General features: G+C 42.7%; 2 protein-coding genes across 2 annotated transcripts; one reads left to right on the top strand and one right to left on the bottom strand.

The window, feature by feature from the left end:
* Nucleotides 1-1,782: 1,782 nt before the first annotated feature.
* LOC310877222 (stathmin-4-like) lies at nt 1,783-4,635 on the top strand (the record flags this gene model as incomplete). Its single annotated transcript, XM_083791017.1, has 4 exons — nt 1,783-1,875; nt 2,108-2,313; nt 2,921-3,112; nt 4,573-4,635. The coding sequence occupies exons 1-4, from the start codon at nt 1,794-1,796 to the stop codon at nt 4,633-4,635; spliced, it is 543 nt and encodes a 180-aa protein (XP_083647143.1). The 5' UTR covers nt 1,783-1,793.
* Nucleotides 4,636-25,795: 21,160 nt separating this feature from the next.
* On the bottom strand, nt 25,796-26,509 carry LOC310877218 (phospholipid phosphatase 1-like; the record flags this gene model as incomplete). The annotated part of the gene is made up of 1 exon (XM_083791008.1): nt 25,796-26,509. The coding sequence occupies one exon, from the start codon at nt 26,507-26,509 to the stop codon at nt 25,796-25,798; it is 714 nt and encodes a 237-aa protein (XP_083647134.1).
* Between the last annotated feature and the right edge of the window lie 1,288 nt (nt 26,510-27,797).

Here is a 27,797-nt window from a genome sequence, read left to right as displayed (position 1 = left end):
TGTCCTGGACATTGAAGTAAAACTCGGCAGGGAACATTAGTCCTTGCTTAATAACAGCCTGTATGCATTTACAGTATCTCCCACCACAGTCAAGAAAGGACTCTTTTCTCCTTCTCAGACTTCACCAAACTCTTTAGCTCAGGACCCTGCAGTTCAAATATGATTATATTTTGGACGGTTGTTTGGGAACCCTTAATTGGTCTATAAGAGTTAAACACGATTTTACTGTGTAGCTCTCTCTCTCTCTCTCTCTCTCTCTCTCTCTCTCTCTCTCTCTCTCTCTCTCTGCCTTCTGCAGTGCCTGTGTTGACAAAAACCAGTGGGTGGGTTTGTGGTGAAATATTGTAGGCGGAAAATAAAACTTGACAATGCTGGCACTTCAGCTAGTCTTTTACAGAATTATTACAATTCACACATCAGCCACATCACGATAAACAAATAGCAGAACACCTCAGATCCTCTGCTGAATTAATTCATGAGGCACACACATGGTTCATCTGATGTTTCATCTGTGTTTGAACCAGTTACAACCAGTTACACTTTAAACTTTTGTCAGATGTGTTAAGAGTACATGGATCCATACTAGTGGCCAACACAGCACACAAGACCAGTACTGCAGATCGATGGAAATATTTACTTCTCTCCACAACGTTCTAATTTGACTGTAGACGGTGCGGTGGTTGTCAAACCTCTGCTCTTGTCAAAATGTCTGAATTACCGTTGCAACAGTATCTGCTGAGGTTAGGCTTAGGTTAGGTTAGGCTTAGGTTAGGCTTAGGCTTAGGTTAGGCTTAGGTTAGGCCTCACTCAATATCAACCCGTTCGACATTTTAGAGCCTAAAAATGTGTGCCAATTAGTCAGGCCGCCACATGACGTCACATTTAGTGCTATAAACAAATATTCTAAGTCCATAGACTTGGCTGCTACTCTATGTTGTTAAAAGTTTCTCTAAACAAACATTAAAAGTCCATGGATATAGACTTGGCTGAAGTTGGCTGCCATGACGGGTAGGCGCCCGGCCAGTTAGGGTTGGGCCGTTGAGAACATCCCTCTCTCTCTATTACAGCATCACCAACTCTTATCATCATACGTCACCTCCTTATCACCTCAGCCAATCAAATCATCGCTATATGGAGTACCCATGCACACACAAAACTGGGCATAGGAGGGGCTAGTGCCCCTCAAAAGAATAAAATAAAGTGTAACCCTACAGTAGCAGGAATACAAGTGTAGTGTCACACCTAATCTGTCTGTCTGTCTGTCTGTCTGTCTAACAGGAACACAACTCACCACAGTGTATTTTGAAAGACTACAGGGACATCACCATGACGCTAACAGGTACAATGTGTGTGTGTGTGTGTGTGTGTGTGTGTGTGTGTGTGTGTGTGTGTGTGTGTGTGTGTGTGTGTGTGTGTGTGTGTGCGTGCATGCATGCATGCGTGTTATTTTGTTATTGGACTATTGTCAAATCATTATACTTTATTGATTCCAATAAAGTATAATGATTTCACAAGAAATAAATAAATAAATAAATAAATTAATAAATAAATAAATAAATAAATAAATAAATAAATAAATAAATAAATAAATAAATAAATAAATAAATAAATAAATAAATAAATAAATAAATAAATAAAGAAAGAAAGAAAGAAAGAAAGAAAGAAAGAAAGAAAGAAGAGAAAGCTGTGCATGGGGATGTGTGGGAGAGAGATACAGTTGCAGAGTCCATGGAATGACATCATTTTCTCATCTCAGTACTCTTGCTCTCTCCATTGCAGCATACAAAGAGAAGATGCGGGAGCTCCCCCTTGTGTCCATATTCTGCTCCTGCTTTCTGCCTCAACCCAAAGAAAAACCCTCAGACAAGAAGAAAGGTATAAAGGAAGACCTTTCCACTCCTCTCATCTCTGTCGATGACTGTACGATAGGCCTATTCATGCACCTGTTGTTGATATGCATAGAAGAACATGAAGTCATTCATATTTTCATTGGTGATAGACTGTATTTAGGGCCTGTATTTATTGATAGATTCTAGAGCTTACTACTAGTAGTAGTTCCCTCCGTGGTGCCGTACAGAATCAGTTTGATCTCAACCCTCCTCCCCAGGTGTGGTAGACCTGAACCTGTGCATCATCAGGGACATGGAGGTGATCGAGCTGAACAAGAGGACATCGGGCCAGGCCTTTGAGGTCATCCTGAAGCCGCCTTCCTTCGACGTGGGCCCAGAGCTCAGGGCGACCACACCTCCTCGCACTCCGCCCTCCTTGGAGGACATACAGAGGAAGCTGGACGCCGCACAGGAGAGGAGAAAGGTGAGACTAAACGAATGGCACATATAGGCACACAATACACATAGACATCACAGGGCCCTTTGACCCATCTGTAAAAGACTGTAAAAAGACTCCAGACCATTAAATAAACGCAAATGCCCCCCTTTCCATTCCATGCCATACCCGGCAGCATTCAGGAGAATTGCCTCTTTCAGAGCTCTCCTGAACTTGAACGCAGCATTTTGCCCTCAAGGAAACCCATGCAGAAACCCATGTTGTTTGCCGCATCTTCAGTAGCTATGTAGAGCTGATCTATATGAGCTCACAACGCGTCACAGTGTCAATCATTATTGTGGGCTGGAGTAGTGAGTCCACTAATTGTTATCGTAATTATTTCCGGTGCCGTTTGCCCTCTGTGCTGTGACGAGTGATGACATGTGGGTCAACCAATAGGAAAACAGAGGGAGACCAGGTGGCTGTGACACCATGTGGGTCAATACATCATCATTGAGTAGAGCTACTCGAGCCCACACTGTTTCTTCAGGAACTGTATTTTCTAGTTAATATTATTATTATTATTGCTCTACCAAATTGAAGGTCTATATAGGGTGAAGGAGCAAAGCATTTCTCTGTCTCTCCCCCCTTATAGTGCCAGGAGGCCGAGCTGCTGAAACACCTGGCGGAGAAGAGAGAACATGAACGCGAGGTGCTCCTCAAGGCCCAGGAGGAACACAGCAGCTTCATCCGGCTGGCCAGGGAGAGGCTGGAGCACCGCATGGAGGCCAACAAAGAGAACCGCCAGGCCCACCTCTCCGCCATGCTGGAGCGCCTACAGGAGAAGGTGAGAACCATTCTGACCTGAGATCAGATTCACACGAGGTTTCCACTGGACACACACTGGTCTGATTATAACCCATTCTGACCTGAGATCAGATTCTAAACAAATGTCAGTCGTTCTTCGATTTTTCAAAAAATAGCAGACCTACAAGCTCGTATCGCGCCACTCGGTGGCGCGATATGAGCTTGTAGATCTGCTATTTTTCAATAGCTAAAGCATAACATGATGCTGACACCAAAATGGGTGCCCGTTCAGAATGGGTTAAATATGTGTTTATTGGTAATAGGTTTCAACAATTTAGCACAGTTTGAACATACAATTTTCTTTTTCTCCCTCACCCCATCCCCCCCCCCCCAGTTATCGTCATCATCAAAACAATATAAAAAATAACATTAATAATTTAGTACAGACATACAAAAACAAAAAACAAATACATACAGACATATGATATAAACAGTAGGATACAAAAATAATAATTTAAGCACAGATAACAAAAACAATATAAATAGAGGAAGACCTTTTGACAAGCTAAAAGCACTCACATGTTTTACTTAAAAGTATAAGCAATTCTATACAATGTAGACATACTTTGTTAGTGAAAGTTCAGAATTCAAAATTTACTTAAGTAGACGTACAAAAGTATTGGCATCAAAACATACGTAAAGTAGGCCTACAACAAGTGAAAGTACTCATTGTGCAGAATTGTAGGAAAATCTTTTGAAAGTAGCAGATCTAAAAGCTCACAATGTGTTGCATTGTTGAAAACAAACGTTTAAGAAATAGATAAAAATTGTCGATCTGCAAGCTCACAACTCGGTCTGAAGATCTGCTATTTTCACCTGGGTATAAACATCTCATTTCTCCTAAAATGTTTGGGAACCACTGCCATAGAACACAATACGATATTTCAGTTTTTCGCTGACTGTACACCTTGTGATTGGCCAGTTTATTGTGAACACCTTGGACCTTCTCCCTTCTGGCTCCAAAACTGTGGAATGCACTTCCCATTGCAGTCAGAACTGCAGCATCACTCCCAATCTTCCGCCGTAGCCTGAAAACCCACCTTTTCAGACTCCATCATGGCCCATAGCACTTACCCTAACCCCTTAGATAGCATTTCTGTTGGCTTAGATAGCATTTGACACAGACTTATAGCATGTTATGTAGACAGCACTATAATTGTATTGTATATAGTCATAGCACGCCATAGTACATATGTATAGCATAGTAGTGAATATGTATAGTTTATTATGTATAGTGTATGTATAGTTTCATCATATAGATATTCCACTGTTACCTTCTTAGCTTACGCATGTTTCATGATAAATGCTTTTATGTGATGTATTCCCATGCTTTTGTTCTTGCTTAAATGTAAGTCGCTCTGGATTAAGAGCGTCTGATAAATGCCTAAATTGACAAAGATGACTGACGGTTTGTTTTCTCTCTCTGTTCATGTCTTCCAGGACAAGCACAGTGTGGAGGTGAGGAAAAACAAAGAACTGAATGAGGATGAGATTTTGAGATGACGAGACAATTCACAAGAGGATGAGATCAATGTTTCATGTTCACATTCTTTCATATCACATATATTATAGCCTATACTGTATCCCAAAGTTATACATGTCTTTCTTATACTGTATATTGAGTATTGACACCACTACAGCACAAGGCAATATGGATTTCTTTGTTAGGCACTGTCTTCATTAGTTTCCTTTAGCATTAACTAGTAACTGTAGTGTCAATGTGCAATTTAACCCATTCTGACCTGAGATCAGATTCTAAAAATGTCTATTACATCCTGACAGTTTCATTATTAACCCATTCTGACCTGAGATCAGATTCTAAAAGTGTCTTTGATTTTTCAAAAATAGCAGACCTACAAGCTCGTATCGCGCCACTCGGTGGCGCGATACGAGCTTGTAGATCTGCTATTTTTCAATAGCTAAAGCATAACATGATGCCAACACCAAAATGGGTGCCCGGTCAGAATGGATTAAAAAAGTCTTGGGGTGTGTGATATCAAACTCACATGTAAAAAAAAACAGAACAATTTCCCTTCAATGGGAGTATAGTAACAGACAGTACAAAATGACCATGCAGATTCCGATGTTAAAGGAGAATTCCATACTAAAAGGCTTTCTTACCTTTCTTTGTAGTTGTTACGTCCCCACCAAAGAGGTCCAGGTGTTATTTTGTGCAAAAGCTCCTAATTGGCTATTTCCCCTACCATAAGCCCTAAATGAATTGCATTGAATTGCATTGAATTGAATGGGGCTATGGGGTGTTGTGCTAATTCGCTAATTTCCATCGCTCAAAATTATAATCTCTTTGTATATATCCTCTCTTCATAATGTAAATAATATCCCAAGGAGCACACTTTACTACTTCTTTCGATGGAAATAAGCGAACTAGCATAACACCCCATAGCCCCATTCAATTCCCATTCAATGCAATGCAATTCATTTAGGGCTTATGGTAGGGAAAACAGCCAATAAGGAGTTCTTGCACAAAAAAAGACCTGGACCTCTTTGGTGGGGACGTAACGACTACAAAGAAAGGTAAGAAAGCATTCTAGTATGGAATTCTCCTTTAATGTACTGTAGGCTAAATGAGAGCACAGAGAAGGCAAGTCAATAATAGGCAGACAGGTCACTACGTTTAGCAGCAGATCAAGGAAACAGAATCTCAAATGTGTGAAATACTCTCTTGGTTAAATAATATGGCAATATCACTGAGAACAAATTAAAATAGGCTACTGCTCCTGTGCAGTCTTAGATTAGTTTACAGGATGTTTGCTAAGCGCTGTCTAGTGTCTGCCCATAATAATTTCAGGGTGTCAACTCAATTCAAAAATATGACACCCTCAGCAATGTTGGCAAGGCCGGGGGCTCAAAAGATACTGAGGTTTACCCATGTTATGCCAGACATTATTTTTGTTTTTATATTACAATAAAACTCCTTTGTTTTCAGTGAGTAGTTTCAGAACATTGATTGACTGACTTAGATTTTGGGTTTCCACTTTCTCTGTGGATGTTGTGTGTGCGAGCAGAGCGTTCACATCCTGTCATTGTGCATGCTCTGTGCTTTCTGTGTTTGTATGCATTTGCGTGTTCACGGTGGCCATGCAGTTAATGTCAGTAACTTCAGAATTTCACTCGGTTTAAAATATTGATTGCAATATGCATTTATGTCTTTGTACGCAGTGTGTGCTTGAGTATTAATTACATGTAAATTAAACATTTAATGTATTAAAATGAAACCAATTCTGATTTGAGTCTGCTTTACTTTTATATGTGCTTGTGGTATTATTTGTCCATGTGGAAATTATGTTCACTTTGTGTCATATTCACACTCATTCATACTGTGTAACCTGCCATGCACAGCACAGCTAGTTACACCTATTAGGAGTCTGTAGTTGTGAATGGTCAGTTTAAGGGCATTAAAGGTTAAGGCAAGTTAGGGTTTAGCATACTGTACAGTACTAGGTGGCCCCTGGGTCGTGGGTTGTTGTGTTAGCATGTTGAGCTACTGTACACCCACTAACATGCCCCTTTCTGTCCCGTTCTGTCTTCATTAGGTGTCATGATGGCCTGATCACAACACGAGCTCAACTTATTTGGAAGCCATTTTGAAAGTCTGCTCACACAAGAGGATTTGACCGCTGTCCTTAGCCCATGGCGCTAAGTTGTGTTTGGAACTTTGGACTACGAGACTGTAATGAAGATGCAATGAGGATGTCTTTTCAGAGAAAGGGTTTCGCGATGCGGCTGATATAAGGAGACTGTGCCTATACAGCTTTCAGATCCCACACCACCTATAGTAGAACTGAGAGTCTTTTATATAACAAAGACTTCTTGTAAAGGTTTGAAACCCCAGAGATGTTGCTGAAGACATCACAAAGGCACAATGGACGTTTGAATGCTGCGTCTCATCATTGCCAGCTCAGGGCACACTGTGCATCGCTGCCATGCCCGCCCTGCCAACAGTGCCAGTGTGTGTTTGTGTGACTGGCTGCATGTCCACCTGTCTATATGCATCTGTGTGTGTGTGTGTGTGTGTGTGTGTGTATGTGTGTGTGTGTGTGTGTGTGTGTGTGTGTGTGTGTGTGTGTGTGTGTGTGTGTGCGCGCGCGCACACGCGCACATGTGTGTGTATTTCACGGCCAATATATCGCACACATTTCTGTGCGGTATAGGCCTGTAGTCCCTGAAAATCATCACTGCAAATGTAATGACATGAATGGCAGTCAGGGTATGATGATGATGATGATGATGATGATGATGATGATGGTGATGATGATGGTGATGATGATGGTGACTATGATGTACGGAAATTGTGTTCTATTTTGAATTTCAGACCAAAATAAAAAAGGAATTACACTTTTGTCAAACGTGTAAACTTTTATAAAATTATTATTTGATCAAATACATACAATTCACCATTTTTTAATAAATTATTAATAACACCATTATATACATACAGCAGTCATCTGAATGTGTTTACAACTTGAGGATACGTCTGATTTACACATCGCTGCAAACACGTGCATTACTACTATACTGTACATCGTTTAGAAAACATTATTATTATACTTTAAATAATTATGCAATAAATAAATGTCTTAAATATTATACCATTTTGTATGTAAACTGCACATTCAATTGGGCAACACAAAGTTGACTGAAAATGTGTCGACGTGGAACCAATAATGGTTCTAAAGCAACTCCTTTATCAGTTCACTTTATCAGTTCTGGTGCCGGATGCTTGGTCGCACACAGGTGCAGCCCACCGAGACCACCTTGGTCTCCAGTCGGTAGTGGTAGTTGTTCTTCCCCCCGGGCCTCGGCGTCAGAACCCTCCTCAGAACCAGCATTTGGTGCAGGATGGGTTTGGACTCCAAGCTCACGTCTTCTACGCCCTGCGCGTCCAGACACCCCTGCAGCGTGCAGCGGGCCTCCGAGATGAGCAGAGGGAAGAGGCTGTCGTCGTAAGTGTTGCTGCGGACAGGACAGGACAGGAGGGAGCAGAGAACACAGGAGAGAAGGAGTTAACGACCATTTCAGATGGTGTAAAGTAACTAAGTACATTTACTCAAGTAATGTACTTATGTACAACTTAGAGTTTTTTTTTTTTTTCTTTTTTTTACTTTACCGGAGCATTTTAAAAAGTTTGGACTTTTACTTCTAATCCACTACATCTCGGAGGAAAGTTTCTACTTTTTTATTATTATTATTTTTTTATTTTTTTTTACATCGTCATTAAGTGCTCTAAACAACACAGTTGTGACACACAGCAAAAGTCATCGGGATCAGGAGTTGAACCCGCGACACACTGTCAGGCTTTCCACCAACCTAGGTGAACCCGCGACACACTGTCAGGCTTTCCACCAGCCTAGGTGACACACTGTCAGGCTTTCCCCCAGCCTAGGTGACACACTGTCAGGCTTTCCCCCAGCCTAGGTGACACACTGTCAGGCTTTCCACCAGCCTAGGTGACACACTGTCAGGCTTTCCACCAGCCTAGGTGAACCCGCGACACACTGTCAGGCTTTCCACCAGCCTAGGTGACACACTGTCAGGCTTTCCACCAGCCTAGGTGACACACTGTCAGGCTTTCCACCAGCCTAGGTGACACACTGTCAGGCTTTCCCCCAGCCTAGGTGACACACTGTCAGGCTTTCCACCAGCCTAGGTGAACCCGCGACACACTGTCAGGCTTTCCACCAGCCTAGGTGAACCCGCGACACACTGTCAGGCTTTCCACCAGCCTAGGTGAACCCGCGACACACTGTCAGGCTTTCCACCAGCCTAGGTGCCCGGACGGCTAGGCCGGTCCGGGCCCACATGATATAGGCTAATCTTCAAAAGCCATGCATTGGAGGTAAAAGGTAAGGACAGTAGGATTAAACCATGCATTGGAGGTAAAAAGGTAAGGACGATTAAAGCCATGCATTGGAGGTAAAAAGGTAAGGACGGTAGGATTCAAAATGCACTGAATCAACAAATTTGACTTTATTCATCTGTGAAAGTATCAGCAATGCACCTTAGCTTGCCTGGCCATTGCCATTGGTCAAAGCAGTGAAAGCAGTCAAACAACCAGGCCCATAACTATGTATTACTCTAAGACATACTCATGGGCTTGTTGTCCGTGTTTTGACTTTTGACCAATGGCAATGGCCGGTCAAGTGCATGCAGGTGGGTGGTGGCATTAGTCACATGCGGTACAAAACAGACGGTCTGTCTTCATGAGTAAATTATGCTAAATAGTAACTTCTCTGTACTGTCCTCATATGCCTTACTTGTATGTCCAGGGTGAGGTGGAGTGATTCCAGAGGGCTCTATGGGAGCTAGTGGGTCGCAGAGCATTGGTGTCCAGCTGCAAGTGGACCATTTCTGCACTGGTGTCGAGGTCCTCCGATGGTCTCCTGTGAACCGCTGTGTCGTGATTGTGACGTGATTGGACGCCTCCTTTCACTGCGTGATGTCTAGGCATCGCTGCTGACTCTCTCACCACCACCATCATCATCATCATCATCATCATCATCATCATCATACAGACCACCTAGGACATGGGGAGGAAGTGTTGTGAGCCAGCTCTATAGCTGAATAATTCAAATCAGAAACATTTTAGCCCAGATGTAATGGTTTGTTGGGCTGTAACTATTGATTGGATTGCCGTATAATGTTCTGTGGACCTGAACTGTGGTACCGCTGGCTGTACGGAGCAGTAAGGGCCACTATATAGCAGGGCGTCCTTGTAACCAAAACATTGGCTATATGTCTTAGTGACGATGAAGCAAATACATTATGTTTGTCTTTATTATTATAATAATAATGTTCATAAGTGTTGGAGAAAGGTTTTTGACAAATACATGTAAATAGCAAATTGTATATGTACACAATGATACTTTAAAAACATAGAACTAGCAAGTCTTACCATTAGTTTAGACGCCTTTGATGCAAGAAACATGATGCTGTATTTCAAGATGCTCCTCACGTATTTGTGAACAGTGACCTGCGCTGGGTGCTACAGTATGCCGTTCTGTGAAATAGTTGGTACCAGTAATGTTTTTCTTCTTCAATTTCTAATAGTGTTTGCAGGTTGCCTCTGTAGTTCTACAGGCCATGGAGAAGATGCTCTCAGATTTATAGTGGTGAGATAAAACATGTCAACGTCACTATTTCCTCTGATTATGCATGTTTCTTTCATCCTGCATGCATGTCTCACAAGCCAACCACGCAACGAGACGAGAGGATGACGACGATATAGGTTAAATGAGTTGAGTTTAGTTGTACAGTTACAGGGGGTTTTCACATTGTGTCAATGTGTCAGCCTTCCTGTACCGAGGCTTAACAAGTGTAGGATTGTTGATATGAATGATTAATACAATCTTACATTTGGAATATTTTGCACTAAGTTATCATTATTATACAGTATCTTATCCTTTTCCCATGCATGCGCATATGTGCATGTGAGTGGTTCATTGTGTATATGGACTGGAGTACAAATGTTGCAGAAAAAATGACAAGGGTCACAATCAGTTTGCACACCAACTGTTTCACTCTCTACTCCCACTTTGACCTTTTTATTACAAACATTACGAGAAGGATTGAGGCTTGGCGGATTTCCGCATAGTTTCCATAGCATCATGATTTGATTTTATTAGAGGTCATACAGGAAAAACACGTTACGTCATGTTCATCGGAGACTGTATGTCAAGGATACAAATCTTTTGCGACTCCACCAGGTCAAAGGCATGGAGAGAGAGAGAGTATGTTTTGCACCCCATCTGTCTGTCTGTCTGTCCATCCGTCCGTGTGTCCGTCCATCAGCTAATCTCTGGCACCGTTGCTTCAAAACTGGGCACACACACTCCGAACATCTGTTCCAAAATGCCTCAAATCATGGAAACAGCGTGCAATTTCTGTGAAGTTTTGTACACACATTCCCAATATAGGCAAAAGAAGAAATGCCACTTGAAATGTTCAAATCAACCTCTGTGCTATATATACTAGAGCTTACTGTACACAGTACACCACTCTACACTCCAAAAAAGCAAGTATTCAGAAACTTCATGTTGCGTATAATGATGCCATGAGAATTTAAATTTTGACCTACTGATCTGTGTAAAAACATCTGGCCTTTTCAAATATTCCCACCAGGAGGCCGACATATGTGAAACAATTTTTCAGATATTATCCAAATATCACGTAAATCGGTTCACATGAGCATTATGTGATCAAGACGGATCTGTGTGATTTTTTGTATTCTATTATTAACCTGTGTACTCTCTACTGGCAGAGACAGATTAGTCCCTCCTAACAACACAACCAAAGACAAATGTTTTATCCATCCATCCATCCATCTTCAACCGCTTATCCGTAGTCGGGTCGCGGGGGCAACAGCTCCACCAGAGCGCACCAGACTTCCCTCTCCAGAGCAACATTAGTGACTTCCTCCTGGGGGATTCCGAGACGTTCCAAGGCCAAATGTTATTTGGTATAGTATGTTTCATTACTGAATAGGAGAATACTTTACCTTCAGTCACTACTGTAAGTTTCTACAGTCTCTACTGTAAGTTTAGCATGTATCCTAAGGGATGTGGAACCATGGTCTGGTGGTGCGGATGAGGAACATAACATCCGACCCAATGACCCTCTACACCGATGCACCCCAGGGCTGTGTGCTCTGCCCCCTCTCAGGGCTGTGTGCTCTGCCCCCTCTCCGATGCACCCCAGGGCTGTGTGCTCTGCCCCCTCTGTGTGCTCTGCCCCCTCCACCCCAGGGCTGTGTGCTCTGCCCCCTCTTGGCCCTACACCGATGCACCCCAGGGCTGTGTGCTCTGCCCCCTCTTGGCCCTACACCGATGCACCCCAGGGCTGTGTGCTCTGCCCCCTCTTGGCCCTACACCGATGCACCCCAGGGCTGTGTGCTCTGCCCCCTCTTGGCCCTACACCGATGCACCCCAGGGCTGTGTGCTCTGCCCCCTCTTGGCCCTACACCGATGCACCCCAGGGCTGTGTGCTCTGCCCCCTCTTGTACTCCATGACTATGACCACGCATGGCTGCAATGCCATCATTAAGTAGGCTGACGACACCACACTCATGGGGATAGTCTGACCATTACTAGCACTATCCCAAACCCTAACCAAAACCTAACCTCACACAGGTGATTCGTAACCTGCAGCACAGGTAGGACTAACGGAAGGTCTGTCTTAAGGGCAGTCCCCATGATGGCCGACGCCAGTGAGGCGGCCTATAGACCGATTCACAGAGGCGTGCCCTGGGCGCGGCCATTACTGAGGGGTAATCCATGGAGCAGGTGCTCCGTAGGCCAGGTGTAGCTAATCAGTGCTGCAGTACTCAATGGTACACCTCAGTAATGGCCGCACCCAGGAAACCCTCTGTGAATCGGTCTATAGAGATCAATAAACTGCCACTATGGTACCGTGGAAGGACAGAGAAGGACCAAGGACCTACAGTCATTGTGGATTTTAGACAACAGAGAAGGACCAAGGACCTACAGTCATTGTGGATTTTAGACAACAGAGAAGGACCAAGGACCTACAGTCATTGTGGATTTTAGGCAACAGAGAAGGACCAAGGACCTACAGTCATTGTGGATTTTAGGCAACAGAGAAGGACCAAGGACCTACAGTCATTGTGGATTTTAGGCAACAGAGAAGGACCAAGGACCTACAGTCATTGTGGATTTTAGGCAACAGAGAAGGACCAAGGACCTACAGTCATTGTGGATTTTAGGCAACAGAGAAGGACCAAGGACCTACAGTCATTGTGGATTTAGGGCAACAGAGAAGGACCAAGGACCTACAGTCATGGTGGATTTAGGGCAACAGAGAAGGACCAAGGACCTACAGTCATGGTGGATTTTAGGAGCACATGCCAATCTACATTGATGGAGTTGCAGTGGAGCCAGTCAGTGAGTTTAAATTCCTCTGCACACACATTGACGACAACCTTAAGTGGGCCACTCACACCACCCATATGGTGAAAAGGGCACAGCAATGCCTGTAATGCTTACGGCGCTTGAAGAAGTTCAGGGTCAGCCAATGGACGCATTTAATGCACAATGGATGACAATAAAGTTGAACCTTGAACCCTTGTTATCTTATGAATTATGTATCTCCTCCCTTGATTATTATTATTATCTCTCCCCATTTCCTGTCAGCTTACTGTAGTGTACAGCACACTATCAGGTAACCCCCCAAATGCTTGACTTTAGATTACATGCACATAAAATGAAAACCCCACCCATCCATATATTCACATCATACACTACACCCATGTATGATACAGCAACTGCGCACGCACGCACGCACGCACGCACGCACGCACGCACGCACGCACGCACGCACGCAGGCAGGGCAGGTGGCAATGACTTTCTATAGGACTTCCCTTTGATGTGTCACCTCAATCTAGGCCAACCTATCACTGATAGGGAAGTGGGTTCGGCCCATATCTCAGGGGTTTTCTGCTGCTCAGTGTCTACACTATTCCTATTTCCTACGCCACAAACACTCTAACTCAGTTCCTGTAACATCCTGGAATAGAGATGACATTAACTGAGCTTATGGGATCCTATATGCATCATAAAATAACTGAGATGATACAAATAACATTGACAAATGTCGAACCGAGGCAGATTGAATCAATTATTATTTCAAAAGAGTAAAAAAATTGAGTCGTTTTTTCACCACAGCTTGATGCCATAAAACCATTACAAGCATAAGTTTATATCTTTTGACTGTTTTGAAGAGACTGGCTTTTCTTGCGGTAGATTGAGACAACATTTTTGAGGAATCGTTCACTTTTTTAAGTTTAAGCTTGGTACACTTGTACAAATTGGGGTCCTGAACATTTGAGGAAAAAGTTAACATTTTCTGTCTCTATTTACCGCACTATTTGTGTGACATCCTTCTTTCCTCCTCTGCCCACGAAATGGGGTCAGAAGAAGTGCTGATCAAGTGCTCTTCCCATCCGTGAAGGAAGGGCCCTCCTTCCCGCCACAGTCAGAAAAGATCTTTAGCAAAACTCCAGGGCAGACCACATCAGTCAGTGTGACACCACAACACTGACATGTATTACAAAGGATGCTATACTGTGTGACAGAGGCTGCGTAGCATAGCTGTCTGCACTATGAGCACCATACATGGTTCACTAGTAGGAATAAACACGCCATTGGGGAGGTTTAAGGAATTTATTGACAGTGAAGAAATGGAGGGATGAAGGAGGGATGAATGAAGTGGATGTGTAGGTTCCGGTGGGGGGGTCGCCGACCCTGGAGTCTTTGGGGAGGAGGTCGAATGGCACTCGTCGTGTGGCGTTCGTCGTAAGGCGTTCGTCTTACGGTGCGCATGGACGATATCCCCCCCGCAGGAACCTGATAAGGAGAGGAGAGAGTTTTGTTTTAATCGTTTGATCCACTTTTGGTGAGGTGGATGTAGTAGCTCCTTTGGGGGGAGCGGGGAGAGGAGCTGCTATGGAGGTGAAGGGGGGGGGGGTGGGTTGCGAGAAGCCTGTATAGGAAGGCGGCTGGTGTGCGACGCAGCGAGGCGGGGCGAAACATGGAGGATTCTGGGTGGTTCTGGGCAGGTATAAATGGGGACAGGTAGATTGACGTGGAGGGCGGAGAGTGGCGTGAAGGGCAGGGCCAATGCGCGTTTCTCCTCCTCCTGAACATCAGTTGTTCCAACTCCATTAATGGTGGTGCAGGCAGAGTCTTGCAAGCTAAAGCTAAATGGTGCATTTATATAGCACTTTTGTCCAGAGTGCTTTACATAGATTGTGCATTCACACACACACACACACACACACACACACTGATGGCGGAGGAAACTACATAGCTTAGGCTGAGATCTAAATAAAGACAGATATCTTATCTTATCAGACAAAATTTGCAGACATATAATTTATTATGCTATGAGGCTAATAATTTTATTATACATTGAACTGGGTGAATGTTGAGCATGCCGTGAGTGGGCTGCGTGCAGCCTTAGGACATAGAGAGTTCTAGGTAACGTCAGGTTGGCATTATATTACCAGGCCACCGATGCTGTCGCGACTATGATGTGGCTTATGTGGGAGGCCATGTTCAAACGTCTTTTCAAAATGCTTGATTGAGATAGAAATAGAGATAGCAAACAACGTATACACAAACAACCGAATACAAGCTCACAGCTGTGCCTATACTTACCACGGTGGACAGAGATGGTATCACACAGAAATCATACCGTTTCATCTTAGACAAACAAACACCAAACTAAAACACCAGGCTTTCCATCCATGGCTTGATCTGTTGTGTGGTATAGAGATAAGAACATAAGACACAGTGAAAACTCCCCATTGAGTAACGAGTACCATCTCCTCTTAACAGTTGGTAAGATCAAAAGTGTGTGATCTGATAAGACCATGTTGGCAGCAATATATAGATAGATCTCGACTTTAGAGTGAAGGGAGAACAGAAACTGAGAAGAATGATGATGCTTCGAAGCAGTACGTCCAAATACCTGGTGAGCTGAAGATCATTTATTCTAGTGCAGTACAGTGCATCTACAGTCATTGAAGATTCTTCTCAGTCAAGCCTCAGAGCTGTGGTATCATTATTTTGTTTAAAAAAAATAGCAGATGCTCATCTAAAGTGACCAATTGAAAATTTCAATGTTATTAGGTGACATCAATCTTTGAATGAAAAAAGTAAAACAAAAAATAAATGTTGTCTTTAACCCATGAAGACTGGGAAGGCATTTGTGTCATATTTAGAATTTAGAATAGCAGATCTACTATCTCCCGCGCTGCGAGCTTGTAGATAAAAAACGTGAAAATGTGTGAAGATCTTTGAATATAATATATTGGAAAAGTTTAACTAAAATCTTTGCTTCTGGGGGGTCCCTGGAACACAATATTTTGAGATGGGGGTCCGTGGCCGCCACAAATATAATATAAATATAATATATTATAAATAAATATATTATATAATTATAATATACTTTTGAGTGTCCTTGACATGAAAAGGTGTGAGAACCACTGGCATAGCATACAGCATTATTTTAGGATTTAGAAGGCATGTATAGAATCTCATCTCCTCTTATTGTATACTGTCATCATCTCTCCTCTCCTGTCCTCAGACTGCAGCCTGTGTGTGCGTAATGGTGGCGCTCGGTGTGGCCAAAGGGAAAGACAAGGCATCAGAGCAATGTAACGCAGTGCTGGTCATCTCTGCAGCGACCCAATCCGGCTCTGAGGGAAATGGGAACATCCACGTCCGATCCCTCTCCCCATGGACATGGAAGTGAGTATATATTGTACACACACATGCATGCACACACACACACACACACACACGCACGCACATTTTGGAACATTTTAGTTTGATGGCTGTGTTGTGCCCCCCTCCCCCGCATCAAACAAAAATGTTTTGTCAAACCATGTGACTTCCATTGGAAATGCATTGGGGGCGGCCATTAAACACGGACACAAGACACAAGACAAAATGTTGTATGCATGTTGCAACAGTCTTGCACTGGTGTTAAAGCACTCTGACCGGGCACCCATTTTGGTGTCAGCATCATGTTATGCTTTAGATATTTAAAAATAGCAGATCTACAAGCTCATATCGCGCCACCGAGTGGCGCGATACGAGCTTGTAGGTCTGCTATTTTTGAAAAATCGAAGAACGACTGACATTTTTAGAATCTGATCTCGGGTCAGAATGGGTTAATCAGACCAGTGTGTGTCCAGTGGAAACCTCGTATGAATCTGATCTCAGGTCAGAATGGGTTAAAGCACTCTCTGTAGTTGTTCTCATGCATGTGCCTGAAGTCCACCCATTGCTATTCCGGGGTGCGTAGCGTGACAGTGGACGGACCACCGGGTCTATATTGCCTCTCTTTCCAGTAACAGTTGACGCGTGGCCGGGTGGAGCTTCATTTCCATCCGTCTAAAAACCAAGGACTGTCTAAAGAGGACGGGACGCGAAGACCGTACGGGCGACGCCATGTTGCTCACATGGTGCTCCATGGAAGGAAAGAAACATGCGCAGTGGAGACCAGGAAGTTGTATACATGCCCAAATTTGTGCATGTACTGTACAACTTCCTGCAGGTCTCCACTGCGCATGCCCAGATTTGTGCATGTACAACTTCCTGGTCTCCACTGTGCATGTTTCTTTCCTTCCATGGAGCACCATGTGAGCAACATGGCGTCGCCCGTACGGTCTGCGCGTCCCGTCCTCTTTAGACAGTCCTTGCTAAAAACCAGGAAGAGACTCCGGCCTTGTCGCCTAGGTGTGAGTGTACTGTAAGCTGTTCATGGGAGGGCCCGTCAGGTAGCGTCGGCTTTTGGTACTTTTGGGAGATTCCATCATTATTCCACCGGTGAATAGTGACTCCTTGTATGCAAGTTTACATAGTCCACACAGGCACAGAAGTTGCAAATGCATCCACTGCACCTACAGCCTACTATACATTGACGATGTACTGTACATTTTGTGAAGAAACGTAAACGTCTTAAGTGAGTACGAGTTGTGTGACCTCTCCTTCTTTTTCAAGTTTATCTCCCGTGGCACCTCCCCGCTATTGGTGTGCGCTGTTTGTTTGTGCACATGCCACATACTGTACAGATGCAGTAGCATGCTTTCAACAGATATTAGATTTGATGTTCATTTATGTTATATTAAAGGTATATTCAGTGATTTCACTTAATTCAAATATCACTTATTTTTTTTGTTTTGTTGTGATAATCCTCCCTACTATAGAGTGTGCTGGCCATATAAGGAGTTCCTCCCTGTCCCCCAGTTAACCCCTGGGGGTCAAAAAACCTTAGGTTTCGTTTTTGACTCTCTATCCTGATTGGACGAAGGGCTGGGTCCCACAGCCAAAAGCGAGACCTAAGGTTTTTTGAGTGAAATCACTGAATATACCTTTAATTTTGTCTTTCCAGATTTTCCACCGTAGAAAACCGAATCCCCTCCACCATCTGGGAGGCTGAGTGCAGCAGCAGTCGCTGCAGCAGCCCTAATAACCCCAGTCAGCCCGGAGCGTTCACTATCAACTCTGTACCAATCTACCTGCAGCTCCTGGTCCTCAGCCACAAGGAGAGCTGTTACACCGCCTCCTACCAGACGGTGGCAGTAGGGTGCACCTGTGTGTGGGCCAAGACAACCATAAACTAAGTGCTTCTCCCACTCAGGGGGGCAGTCAGACAGATATTTTGTGAAGCCTGAAACTCCTGAAAGTTCATATAATGGCCTGTTGTGGCGCTGTCATTGGACCCAAAAAAACCCATAGCCCCATAGAAGTCCATGTATTTGGGCCCAACTTCACCTAGACTGTATTACCTTAATAAACATGGTCATGAATACTTTCTGCTTCCAGTCACTAGTTTAAAGTCTCATTTCTAATGTCATAATATTATTTTTGGAAAATTATGGTCCCATTTATTAAAAGAATGACCATAAAGTCGCGCATGTTCTGAGGGGCGTGGCTACCGTTACAGTCTATGATCGGGATTCCCCTCCCACTCGAGTCAAAATAAAAACCAACAGAGAAGAAGGGGGGAAGTCCTGTCTCGTTGTCTGGGCCAGCCAATGGCCAGCTGGGCCAAAACGGAGCCAGCCAATGGCCAGCTGGGCCAAAACGGATCTAGAAAGATGGCGACTTACAGTGCAGGAATAACAGGCTTCATTTTACGTCCATGTTAGACCCGGGGAACGCTTTGTCCATATTTTTTACAGTCTATGCTCCCACTATGGGATCCAGTGTTGATTTAGAACACATTTTGATTTAATCTTAGTCAGTCTTTTGACAAAACAAGTAATTTAGTCTTTTTTTTTTTTTTGGTCATCTGATATGATTTAGATTTAGTCTAGTTTAAGTCGACTAAATATCGTAAGATTTTAGTTGACTAAATCTACAGTTGATTTTGTCGACTGAAATGGATTTTGGCGGGCCGCGATGGTATTGTAATGCCTGATTCTATACTTGGTTGCATGCTGAAAATAGCAACAGCTCACAATACATTGCGGCACGACGCATTGTAACAGGGGCGCTGGAAGGTATTTATACCAGGGGGAGCTGAAGGGTGGGAGGGATAATTTCGAAAAATTATTCGGGTATAATTGGCCTAATAATGACTTATTTAGGACCTAGTTAATCATAATAACAGTATGTGACTCTTATTGTGTTGTTGTTTGGGTTAGATTTCTTTAAACCTGGTGCAGGTGAAAGTAAAACTACAATAGGTTTTTGCTGTCTCGTCATGTTGTGTCTCTCTGTCAACTCACTCGCTGTGCATTCTGCATTCAGCACGCTCTGATAGACATGTCAAAAAATTCTCCTCTCCACCAGCAGGGGGTGCTGGAGCACCCTCCGCACCCCCCTTCCAGCGCTGATGCATTGTAAGCTTGTAGATCTGCTATTTTCAGAGTGCAACACCCGAGCACATGACCAAACAATAAAATGACTGGTTTTTAGTTCTACCGCTTCTCTTCTCACATAACAATTTAGTCTAGTTTTTATTTGTTGTTGAAATTGTCAATATTAATCTTAATCATCATTAGTTTTTATTATATAAAATAAATAAATATAAATATAAATATAAATATATATATATATATATATATATATATATACATATAATATAAATGTATTATATATATATTATTATTATTATTATTATTATTAGCTTTAGTTTTTATTTAGTTTTTGTCAGTGAAATAATTTGTTGATGAAAACAAATTGACAAAATGTACTTAACAGTCACACTGACCACCATGATGTCAGGCTTGAACATATTGAAAAATACTCTGGGTGAATCTGTCTGCTGGAACCCTTTAAAAATACTCTGGGTGAATCTGTCTGCTGGAACCCTTTAAAAATACTCTGGGTGAATCTGTCTGCTGGAACCCTTTAAAGTGAAAAATACTCTGGGTGAATCTGTCTGATGGAACCCTTTAAAGTGAAAAATACTCTGGGTGAATCTGTCTGATGGAACCCTTTAAAGTGAAAAATACTCTGGGTGAATCTGTCTGATGGAACCCTTTAAAGTGAAAAATACTCTGGGTGAATCTGTCTGCTGGAACCCTTTAAAAATACTCTGGGTGAATCTGTCTGCTGGAACCCTTTAAAAATACTCTGGGTGAATCTGTCTGCTGGAACCCTTTAAAAATACTCTGGGTGAATCTGTCTGCTGGAACCCTTTAAAAATACTCTGGATGAATCTGTCTGCTGGAACCCTTTAAAAATACTCTGGATGAATCTGTCTGCTGGAACCCTTTAAAAATACTCTGGATGAATCTGTCTGCTGGAACCCTTTAAAAATACTCTGGATGAATCTGTCTGCTGGAACCCTTTAAAAATACTCTGGGTGAATCTGTCTGCTGGAACCCTTTAAAAATACTCTGGGTGAATCTGTCTGCTGGAACCCTTTAAAAATACTCTGGGTGAATCTGTCTGCTGGAACCCTTTAAAAATACTCTGGATGAATCTGTCTGCTGGAACCCTTTAAAGATACTCTGGATGAATCTGTCTGCTGGAACCCTTTAAAAATACTCTGGATGAATCTGTCTGCTGGAACCCTTTAAAAATACTCTGGATGAATCTGTCTGCTGGAACCCTTTAAAGATACTCTGGATGAATCTGTCTGCTGGAACCCTTTAAAAATACTCTGGGTGAATCTGTCTGCTGGAACCCTTTAAAAATACTCTGGGTGAATCTGTCTGCTGGAACCCTTTAAAAATACTCTGGGTGAATCTGTCTGCTGGAACCCTTTAAAAATACTCTGGGTGAATCTGTCTGCTGGAACCCTTTAAAAATACTCTGGGTGAATCTGTCTGCTGGAACCCTTTAAAAATACTCTGGGTGAATCTGTCTGCTGGAACCCTATAAAAATACTCTGGGTGAATCTGTCTGCTGGAACCCTTTAAAAATACTCTGGATGAATCTGTCTGCTGGAACCCTTTAAAAATACTCTGGGTGAATCTGTCTGCTGGAACCCTTTAAAAATACTCTGGATGAATCTGTCTGCTGGAACCCTTTAAAAATACTCTGGATGAATCTGTCTGCTGGAACCCTTTAAAAATACTCTGGATGAATCTGTCTGCTGGAACCCTTTAAAAATACTCTGGATGAATCTGTCTGCTGGAACCCTTTAAAAATACTCTGGGTGAATCTGTCTGCTGGAACCCTTTAAAAATACTCTGGATGAATCTGTCTGCTGGAACCCTTTAAAAATACTCTGGGTGAATCTGTCTGCTGGAACCCTTTAAAAATACTCTGGGTGAATCTGTCTGCTGGAACCCTTTAAAGATACTCTGGGTGAATCTGTCTGCTGGAACCCTTTAAAAATACTCTGGATGAATCTGTCTGCTGGAACCCTTTAAAAATACTCTGGATGAATCTGTCTGCTGGAACCCTTTAAAAATACTCTGGATGAATCTGTCTGCTGGAACCCTTTAAAAATACTCTGGGTGAATCTGTCTGCTGGAACCCTTTAAAAATACTCTGGGTGAATCTGTCTGCTGGAACCCTTTAAAAATACTCTGGGTGAATCTGTCTGCTGGAACCCTTTAAAAATACTCTGGGTGAATCTGTCTGCTGGAACCCTATAAAAATACTCTGGGTGAATCTGTCTGCTGGAACCCTTTAAAAATACTCTGGATGAATCTGTCTGCTGGAACCCTTTAAAAATACTCTGGGTGAATCTGTCTGCTGGAACCCTTTAAAAATACTCTGGATGAATCTGTCTGCTGGAACCCTTTAAAAATACTCTGGATGAATCTGTCTGCTGGAACCCTTTAAAAATACTCTGGATGAATCTGTCTGCTGGAACCCTTTAAAAATACTCTGGATGAATCTGTCTGCTGGAACCCTTTAAAAATACTCTGGGTGAATCTGTCTGCTGGAACCCTTTAAAAATACTCTGGATGAATCTGTCTGCTGGAACCCTTTAAAAATACTCTGGGTGAATCTGTCTGCTGGAACCCTTTAAAAATACTCTGGGTGAATCTGTCTGCTGGAACCCTTTAAAGATACTCTGGGTGAATCTGTCTGCTGGAACCCTTTAAAAATACTCTGGATGAATCTGTCTGCTGGAACCCTTTAAAAATACTCTGGATGAATCTGTCTGCTGGAACCCTTTAAAAATACTCTGGATGAATCTGTCTGCTGGAACCCTTTAAAAATACTCTGGGTGAATCTGTCTGCTGGAACCCTTTAAAAATACTCTGGGTGAATCTGTCTGCTGGAACCCTTTAAAGATACTCTGGGTGAATCTGTCTGCTGGAACCCTTTAAAAATACTCTGGGTGAATCTGTCTGCTGGAACCCTTTAAAAATACTCTGGGTGAATCTGTCTGCTGGAACCCTTTAAAGATACTCTGGGTGAATCTGTCTGCTGGAACCCTTTAAAAATACTCTGGGTGAATCTGTCTGCTGGAACCCTTTAAAAATACTCTGGGTGAATCTGTCTGCTGGAACCCTTTAAAAATACTCTGGGTGAATCTGTCTGCTGGAACCCTTTAAAATTACTCTGGGTGAATCTGTCTGCTGGAACCCTTTAAAAATACTCTGGATGAATCTGTCTGCTGGAACCCTTTAAAAATACTCTGGATGAATCTGTCTGCTGGAACCCTTTAAAAATACTCTGGGTGAATCTGTCTGCTGGAACCCTTTAAAAATACTCTGGATGAATCTGTCTGCTGGAACCCTTTAAAAATACTCTGGGTGAATCTGTCTGCTGGAACCCTTTAAAAATACTCTGGGTGAATCTGTCTGCTGGAACCCTTTAAAAATACTCTGGGTGAATCTGTCTCCTGGAACCCTTTAAAAATACTCTGGGTGAATCTGTCTGCTGGAACCCTTTAAAAATACTCTGGGTGAATCTGTCTGCTGGAACCCTTTAAAAATACTCTGGATGAATCTGTCTGCTGGAACCCTTTAAAGATACTCTGGATGAATCTGTCTGCTGGAACCCTTTAAAAATACTCTGGGTGAATCTGTCTGCTGGAACCCTTTAACCCTCTAACACCCAGCGTTGCTTTTTAGCAACAATTTTATTTTATTTAATTACTAAACTTTTTTTTTTTTTTCTGTTCTTTTTTCACCTAAACGTCATCAGCGATGTTCATTGCAATGCCATTTCAATGCCATTGGTCATGATATTTGCATATAAATACCCCCCACAGAGGCTGAAATTCACACAAATAAAAAATGTCTGGACTCATTTTTTAACCTAAGACTTTTGACCTTTACCCTAATAAAAGTAGGTAAAATAATTGTAATATATGTTTTTTGTGATCATTAGAATGTCTAGAACATGTTTTATTCATTATTGTGAAAGATATCCCCAAAATGTAAATTATTAATTTATTATATTATTATATCATTATTATAGAATTATTATAGATTTTTCATCAAACTTTATTTTTTATTTTTTTTAACATATTTTTTTAGTCTTAGTCCTAGTAGTACAAAGTAGTAGTAAGGTTGAAATCTATTTTTTGCAAGTAGAAATTAATGCGGGTGTTAGAGGGTTAAAGTGTTCTTGTTTTGGGGCTCAACATTCTAGATCATTACTTGCGCAAGCAGAGCGCGCAAGTAATAGTTTTCGTCCAGGGCGATGTTTGATGTGTATGCACCGTGCCAGCGTATGACGTAATGACTACTTGTGCTTGATATGGCAGTGGTGTCAGAGTACATACATGTATACATAGGGGCATTTCCTTTAATCCTCCCGACACTAAAACATATCGTCATTACGTCACCATCGAAAACCAATTACACCCTGGCATTGGGTCCTTTAATCCACATCTTTATTACGTCATCATTGAGAGCTAGTTGTACCAGTTATACCCTGACGTCATTATGCTACGATACAGACGCATCAAACGGGGCGCAGAGTAACCACAGTATACCGCTAATCAACTTACAAATTACATATACATAGAGGCATTTCCTTTAATCCACCCGACACTGTACTTGCGCGCTCTGCTTGCGCACTAGTAGGCCATTTATGGCCTACTTGTGTGCAACAAGCACTCGACAGAGTGCAGTTCTAGTTGGTTATTTGTTTTCATGCTGCATTGCTGCCAGACACACATTCCAGATCCATCAGATCATTATGTCAACAACATGGACTAGTGGGTCGCACACACCAAGACTGCAGTTCAAATACAGTTTATTTCATATTTGAAAAAAATTGACAAACGTTTCGGCTATCCAGCCTTCATCAGTGTGTGGCTGGATAGCCGAAACGTTTGTCCATTTTTTTCAAATATGAAATAAACAAAATTTGAACTGCAGTCCCCTACAGTCCCACTACCCTTTATTTTGATATGTTTTGAACGGGTGACGCACCTATAGTCAGAGCGCGGTGATCATATGAAGATTGAACAACATGGACTAACATTAACCAATATTTGATATATTTAAAATGATATCACTGAAAGGGGATTACAGGTGGCCTACCTGTAAGGCCAGGGAGTCAGTAATAGTAGTCCTGTGATAGCAAGCCAGACTGTAAGGTCCCACAATTTTCAAATGATTCCGTCATACTACTCCGGAGTCAACAGTCTGTCTCGAGAGACTAGGAGCCATATTATGTAACTGGTGAGATGAGTGCAGTGTCCAGGTACGGCTCTGTCTGTTCTATTTCATTGGCCCAGTTGAGAGAAACCACTTCCAGAGTACTGCTGATGCACTTGTGACTTTCACTCAGGACCTATACCACAATTTACAATTTACAAAAAAATACTTAAAATAGTCATCAAGAATCATGAGGAAGCTAAGAACCAACATCTGTCTAACAGTAGAACATCGTTATAGTAGTAATAGTTACATGTCGTCGGACCTATATGTTTAGCTGCCACCACTTATTTCTGGTTAAAAAAAGAACATACCCTCGCTTTCTGAGCTAGTGTAGTATATGGTATGGGTGCATTGTGTGAGGTGGTGGGTGCAAAACAAAAAGCAAAACTAATCAAACTGCACTGGGCCATGCCCATGCGGCTTCATGGTGGCTGGGGAGAGAATTAACTCTGCCAGAGGAGCCCCTTAAATAGAGGAGAAGGCCAGAAAGCCAGTCCCAGATGGCTACCATTACACTGATGGGCCATAGCCATATAGCCTATCTTGGATTAGAAGGTGCAAGAGAGACCTTAGCAGTCTGCTAAGGGTCAGTTAGCACATAAAACAGTTCAGAAATGGATTTTACACACATGAAAACCCTAAACAAAAGGGGAATTCCACATCCTTCGAAGGCATTTTCAGCATGGCATTCAGTAACCATCTTGGATTATACAAATTGTGCTAAAAGTTGTCCAGAGTTAAATTTGGGCAACCAAGTTAAAATTGTGCTGAATACAACAACAAATAAACAGCAACACGGCCTAGACAGACACTTGCACATGCTGAAAAGACTAGTGTACAGTTAAACTAAAAACTCAGCTTCCCATCATGCACCTGTGCACAGTGTGAAGGTCAACAGCACCACTTTCTCTGTTGATACTCTAAACAGACATACAGACAAACAGAGGGACAGACATAGGGACACACAAAAGCTACATGATGGAGACGGTGTGCCCACCGCTCAAAAACATTTGTATGTTCATGAAATTGGACTATAAGTAGGACTATAAGTATCCTTGCTCTAAGTCAGGGACCCGCAAGGCCCTGTTATTCATCACTCTCTTCCACTTCTTCCGGCAGCTTAAAGACCTCTGGGAAGAGGTAATGGACCATAAGAAAGGCGAAGAAGCCTCCTTGCAGCAGTCCAATCAACACGTCATACAAGTGGTTTTTGTGGTCATTCACACGTGTGTATCCGACCCACGTAGCAAGCAGCATCAGCATGACCTGCATGACCGGTTTCACCAGAGTCGTCCATCCACTGCCCTTCATTCGAGCCTGAATATAATATGCCGTGAAGACCATGTAGTACATAACGTGCGAGGAGTAAAGGGAGTAAAACGATAACCTAGCATTAATAAGCTCATTCGTTTGTGAATTTGTCGTTGAGCACTTGACATCCGTCACCCATCCCTTGTCCTCATCACATTGTTGCTCGTTCATTCCACACACGGCGATGAAGTCTGGACGGAGCTGGCCTACGTAGAACTTAGCCATGTAAGTCAACGAATTGCTGGTTAAGGCTCCAAACAGGAATGTGGTCGCTACCTTGTAGAATGACTGCTTGAAATGGCTCTGGTTAGTGACTATCTCCCCTACTACGAATAACACGGCGGGGAAGAGGTTGATGGCAGCCCAAAGTGCATTGTTCATGGTGGCGGCGGTGCCAGTCATGGGGTAATTGAAGTTTCTATCATTACATTTGACTCCCCTTTTGTTAAGGTATTTCTCGGGGTTGGCATTGAGGATGAGTGACGGCATGTACGCAATGTAGATACAAAGGGCATCCAGTACACTGCACAGGAACCACTCTACCCACCCTGTCATGGTTCATCTGTTGCTAGGTCACTGCTTGATGAAAAAGGGGGTTAGATTAGGATTAGAGGTGTTCAATTATAATTCTACCAGAGATTGTCTTGCCCGCGTGATTCAGAGATGACCTCAAGAACTAAAGCAGTTGTTCTAGATGTAGTTTACTGTTTACTGTGTTGAAAAATCCTAATACTCAAAAATAAATAATGTCAATTTAGAGTGGGTCCGTGCTTGCGGTTTATACTGTCCAGTTGCGTTGCTCCTGTCATTGTGATGAGGTCACCATGTCTAAATATGGAGTCCCAGAATAGCCTTGGCCCCAGCCTTACTGAGTAGAAAACTAAAGATAAATTGAGTAGTGCTAGCCACTCCAAGGCACAGCTTTGTGTGTATGTCTGTTAGAGTTGTTGTACCATGACCTGCAGCTGACCTACAGCTGCAGGTCACTGCAGGTGGTGGTCACACACACACACACACACACACACACACACACACACACACACACACACACACACACACACACACACACACACACACACACACACACACACACACACACACACACACACACACACACACACAGGTGTAACCCAGGTCAAAATAGCCAAGTCAATAAAATAAAGATCTAAATATAAATGGATTTACCATGGATAAACCAGGTTAAAATACACTAACCAAACTTCTACAAAAGAGCTTTAACCATGAAAACTTGTGTGCTTTGATAGCCCTGTGAGGTGCTCTGAACAAGCCAATGAACCAATTGACCAATCAGGTCTCTCAATTAATAGACTGCACTTTGGAGAATCACCAGCCCAGGTGATGTGATTCAGCGAATTACATGCTGCAGAGCACAGAATGTTCTGGAGAGAACAGGAGAGAGAAGCCTGTTGAGCAGACCATTTGACAAACAGAGAGGAAAGACAAGATTTGGTGAATGTGAACAGATTGTTTTCATTTAAAGAGAGTTTTGATTGATCCAGTCTCTTTTTGAGAGAAGAGTGCTGGTCCTTTTGAGAAGTTTGATCCTAGAACCTGTTAATCGTGTGAACTTTGTGAACACTGACTTGGTGAGTTGAACTACTGTGTTTGTGACTGACTGCATGCATGCAGCAGCAGCCAGCAGCAGACATGCTACACTGCCTAAGTTTCATGGTAACAGTTTTGATTTAATTGCATATCCAGCTAATTGTAAATGTACGTTTTATTTTGTTTCTAAACTTTTAAGGGTGTGATCCTA

The sequence above is a fragment of the Protomyctophum parallelum genome (assembly GCF_964188405.1).
Source record: "Protomyctophum parallelum genome assembly, chromosome: 2".
NCBI lineage: Eukaryota > Metazoa > Chordata > Actinopteri > Myctophiformes > Myctophidae > Protomyctophum > Protomyctophum parallelum.
This window is presented reverse-complemented; position numbering and strand designations above follow the sequence as displayed.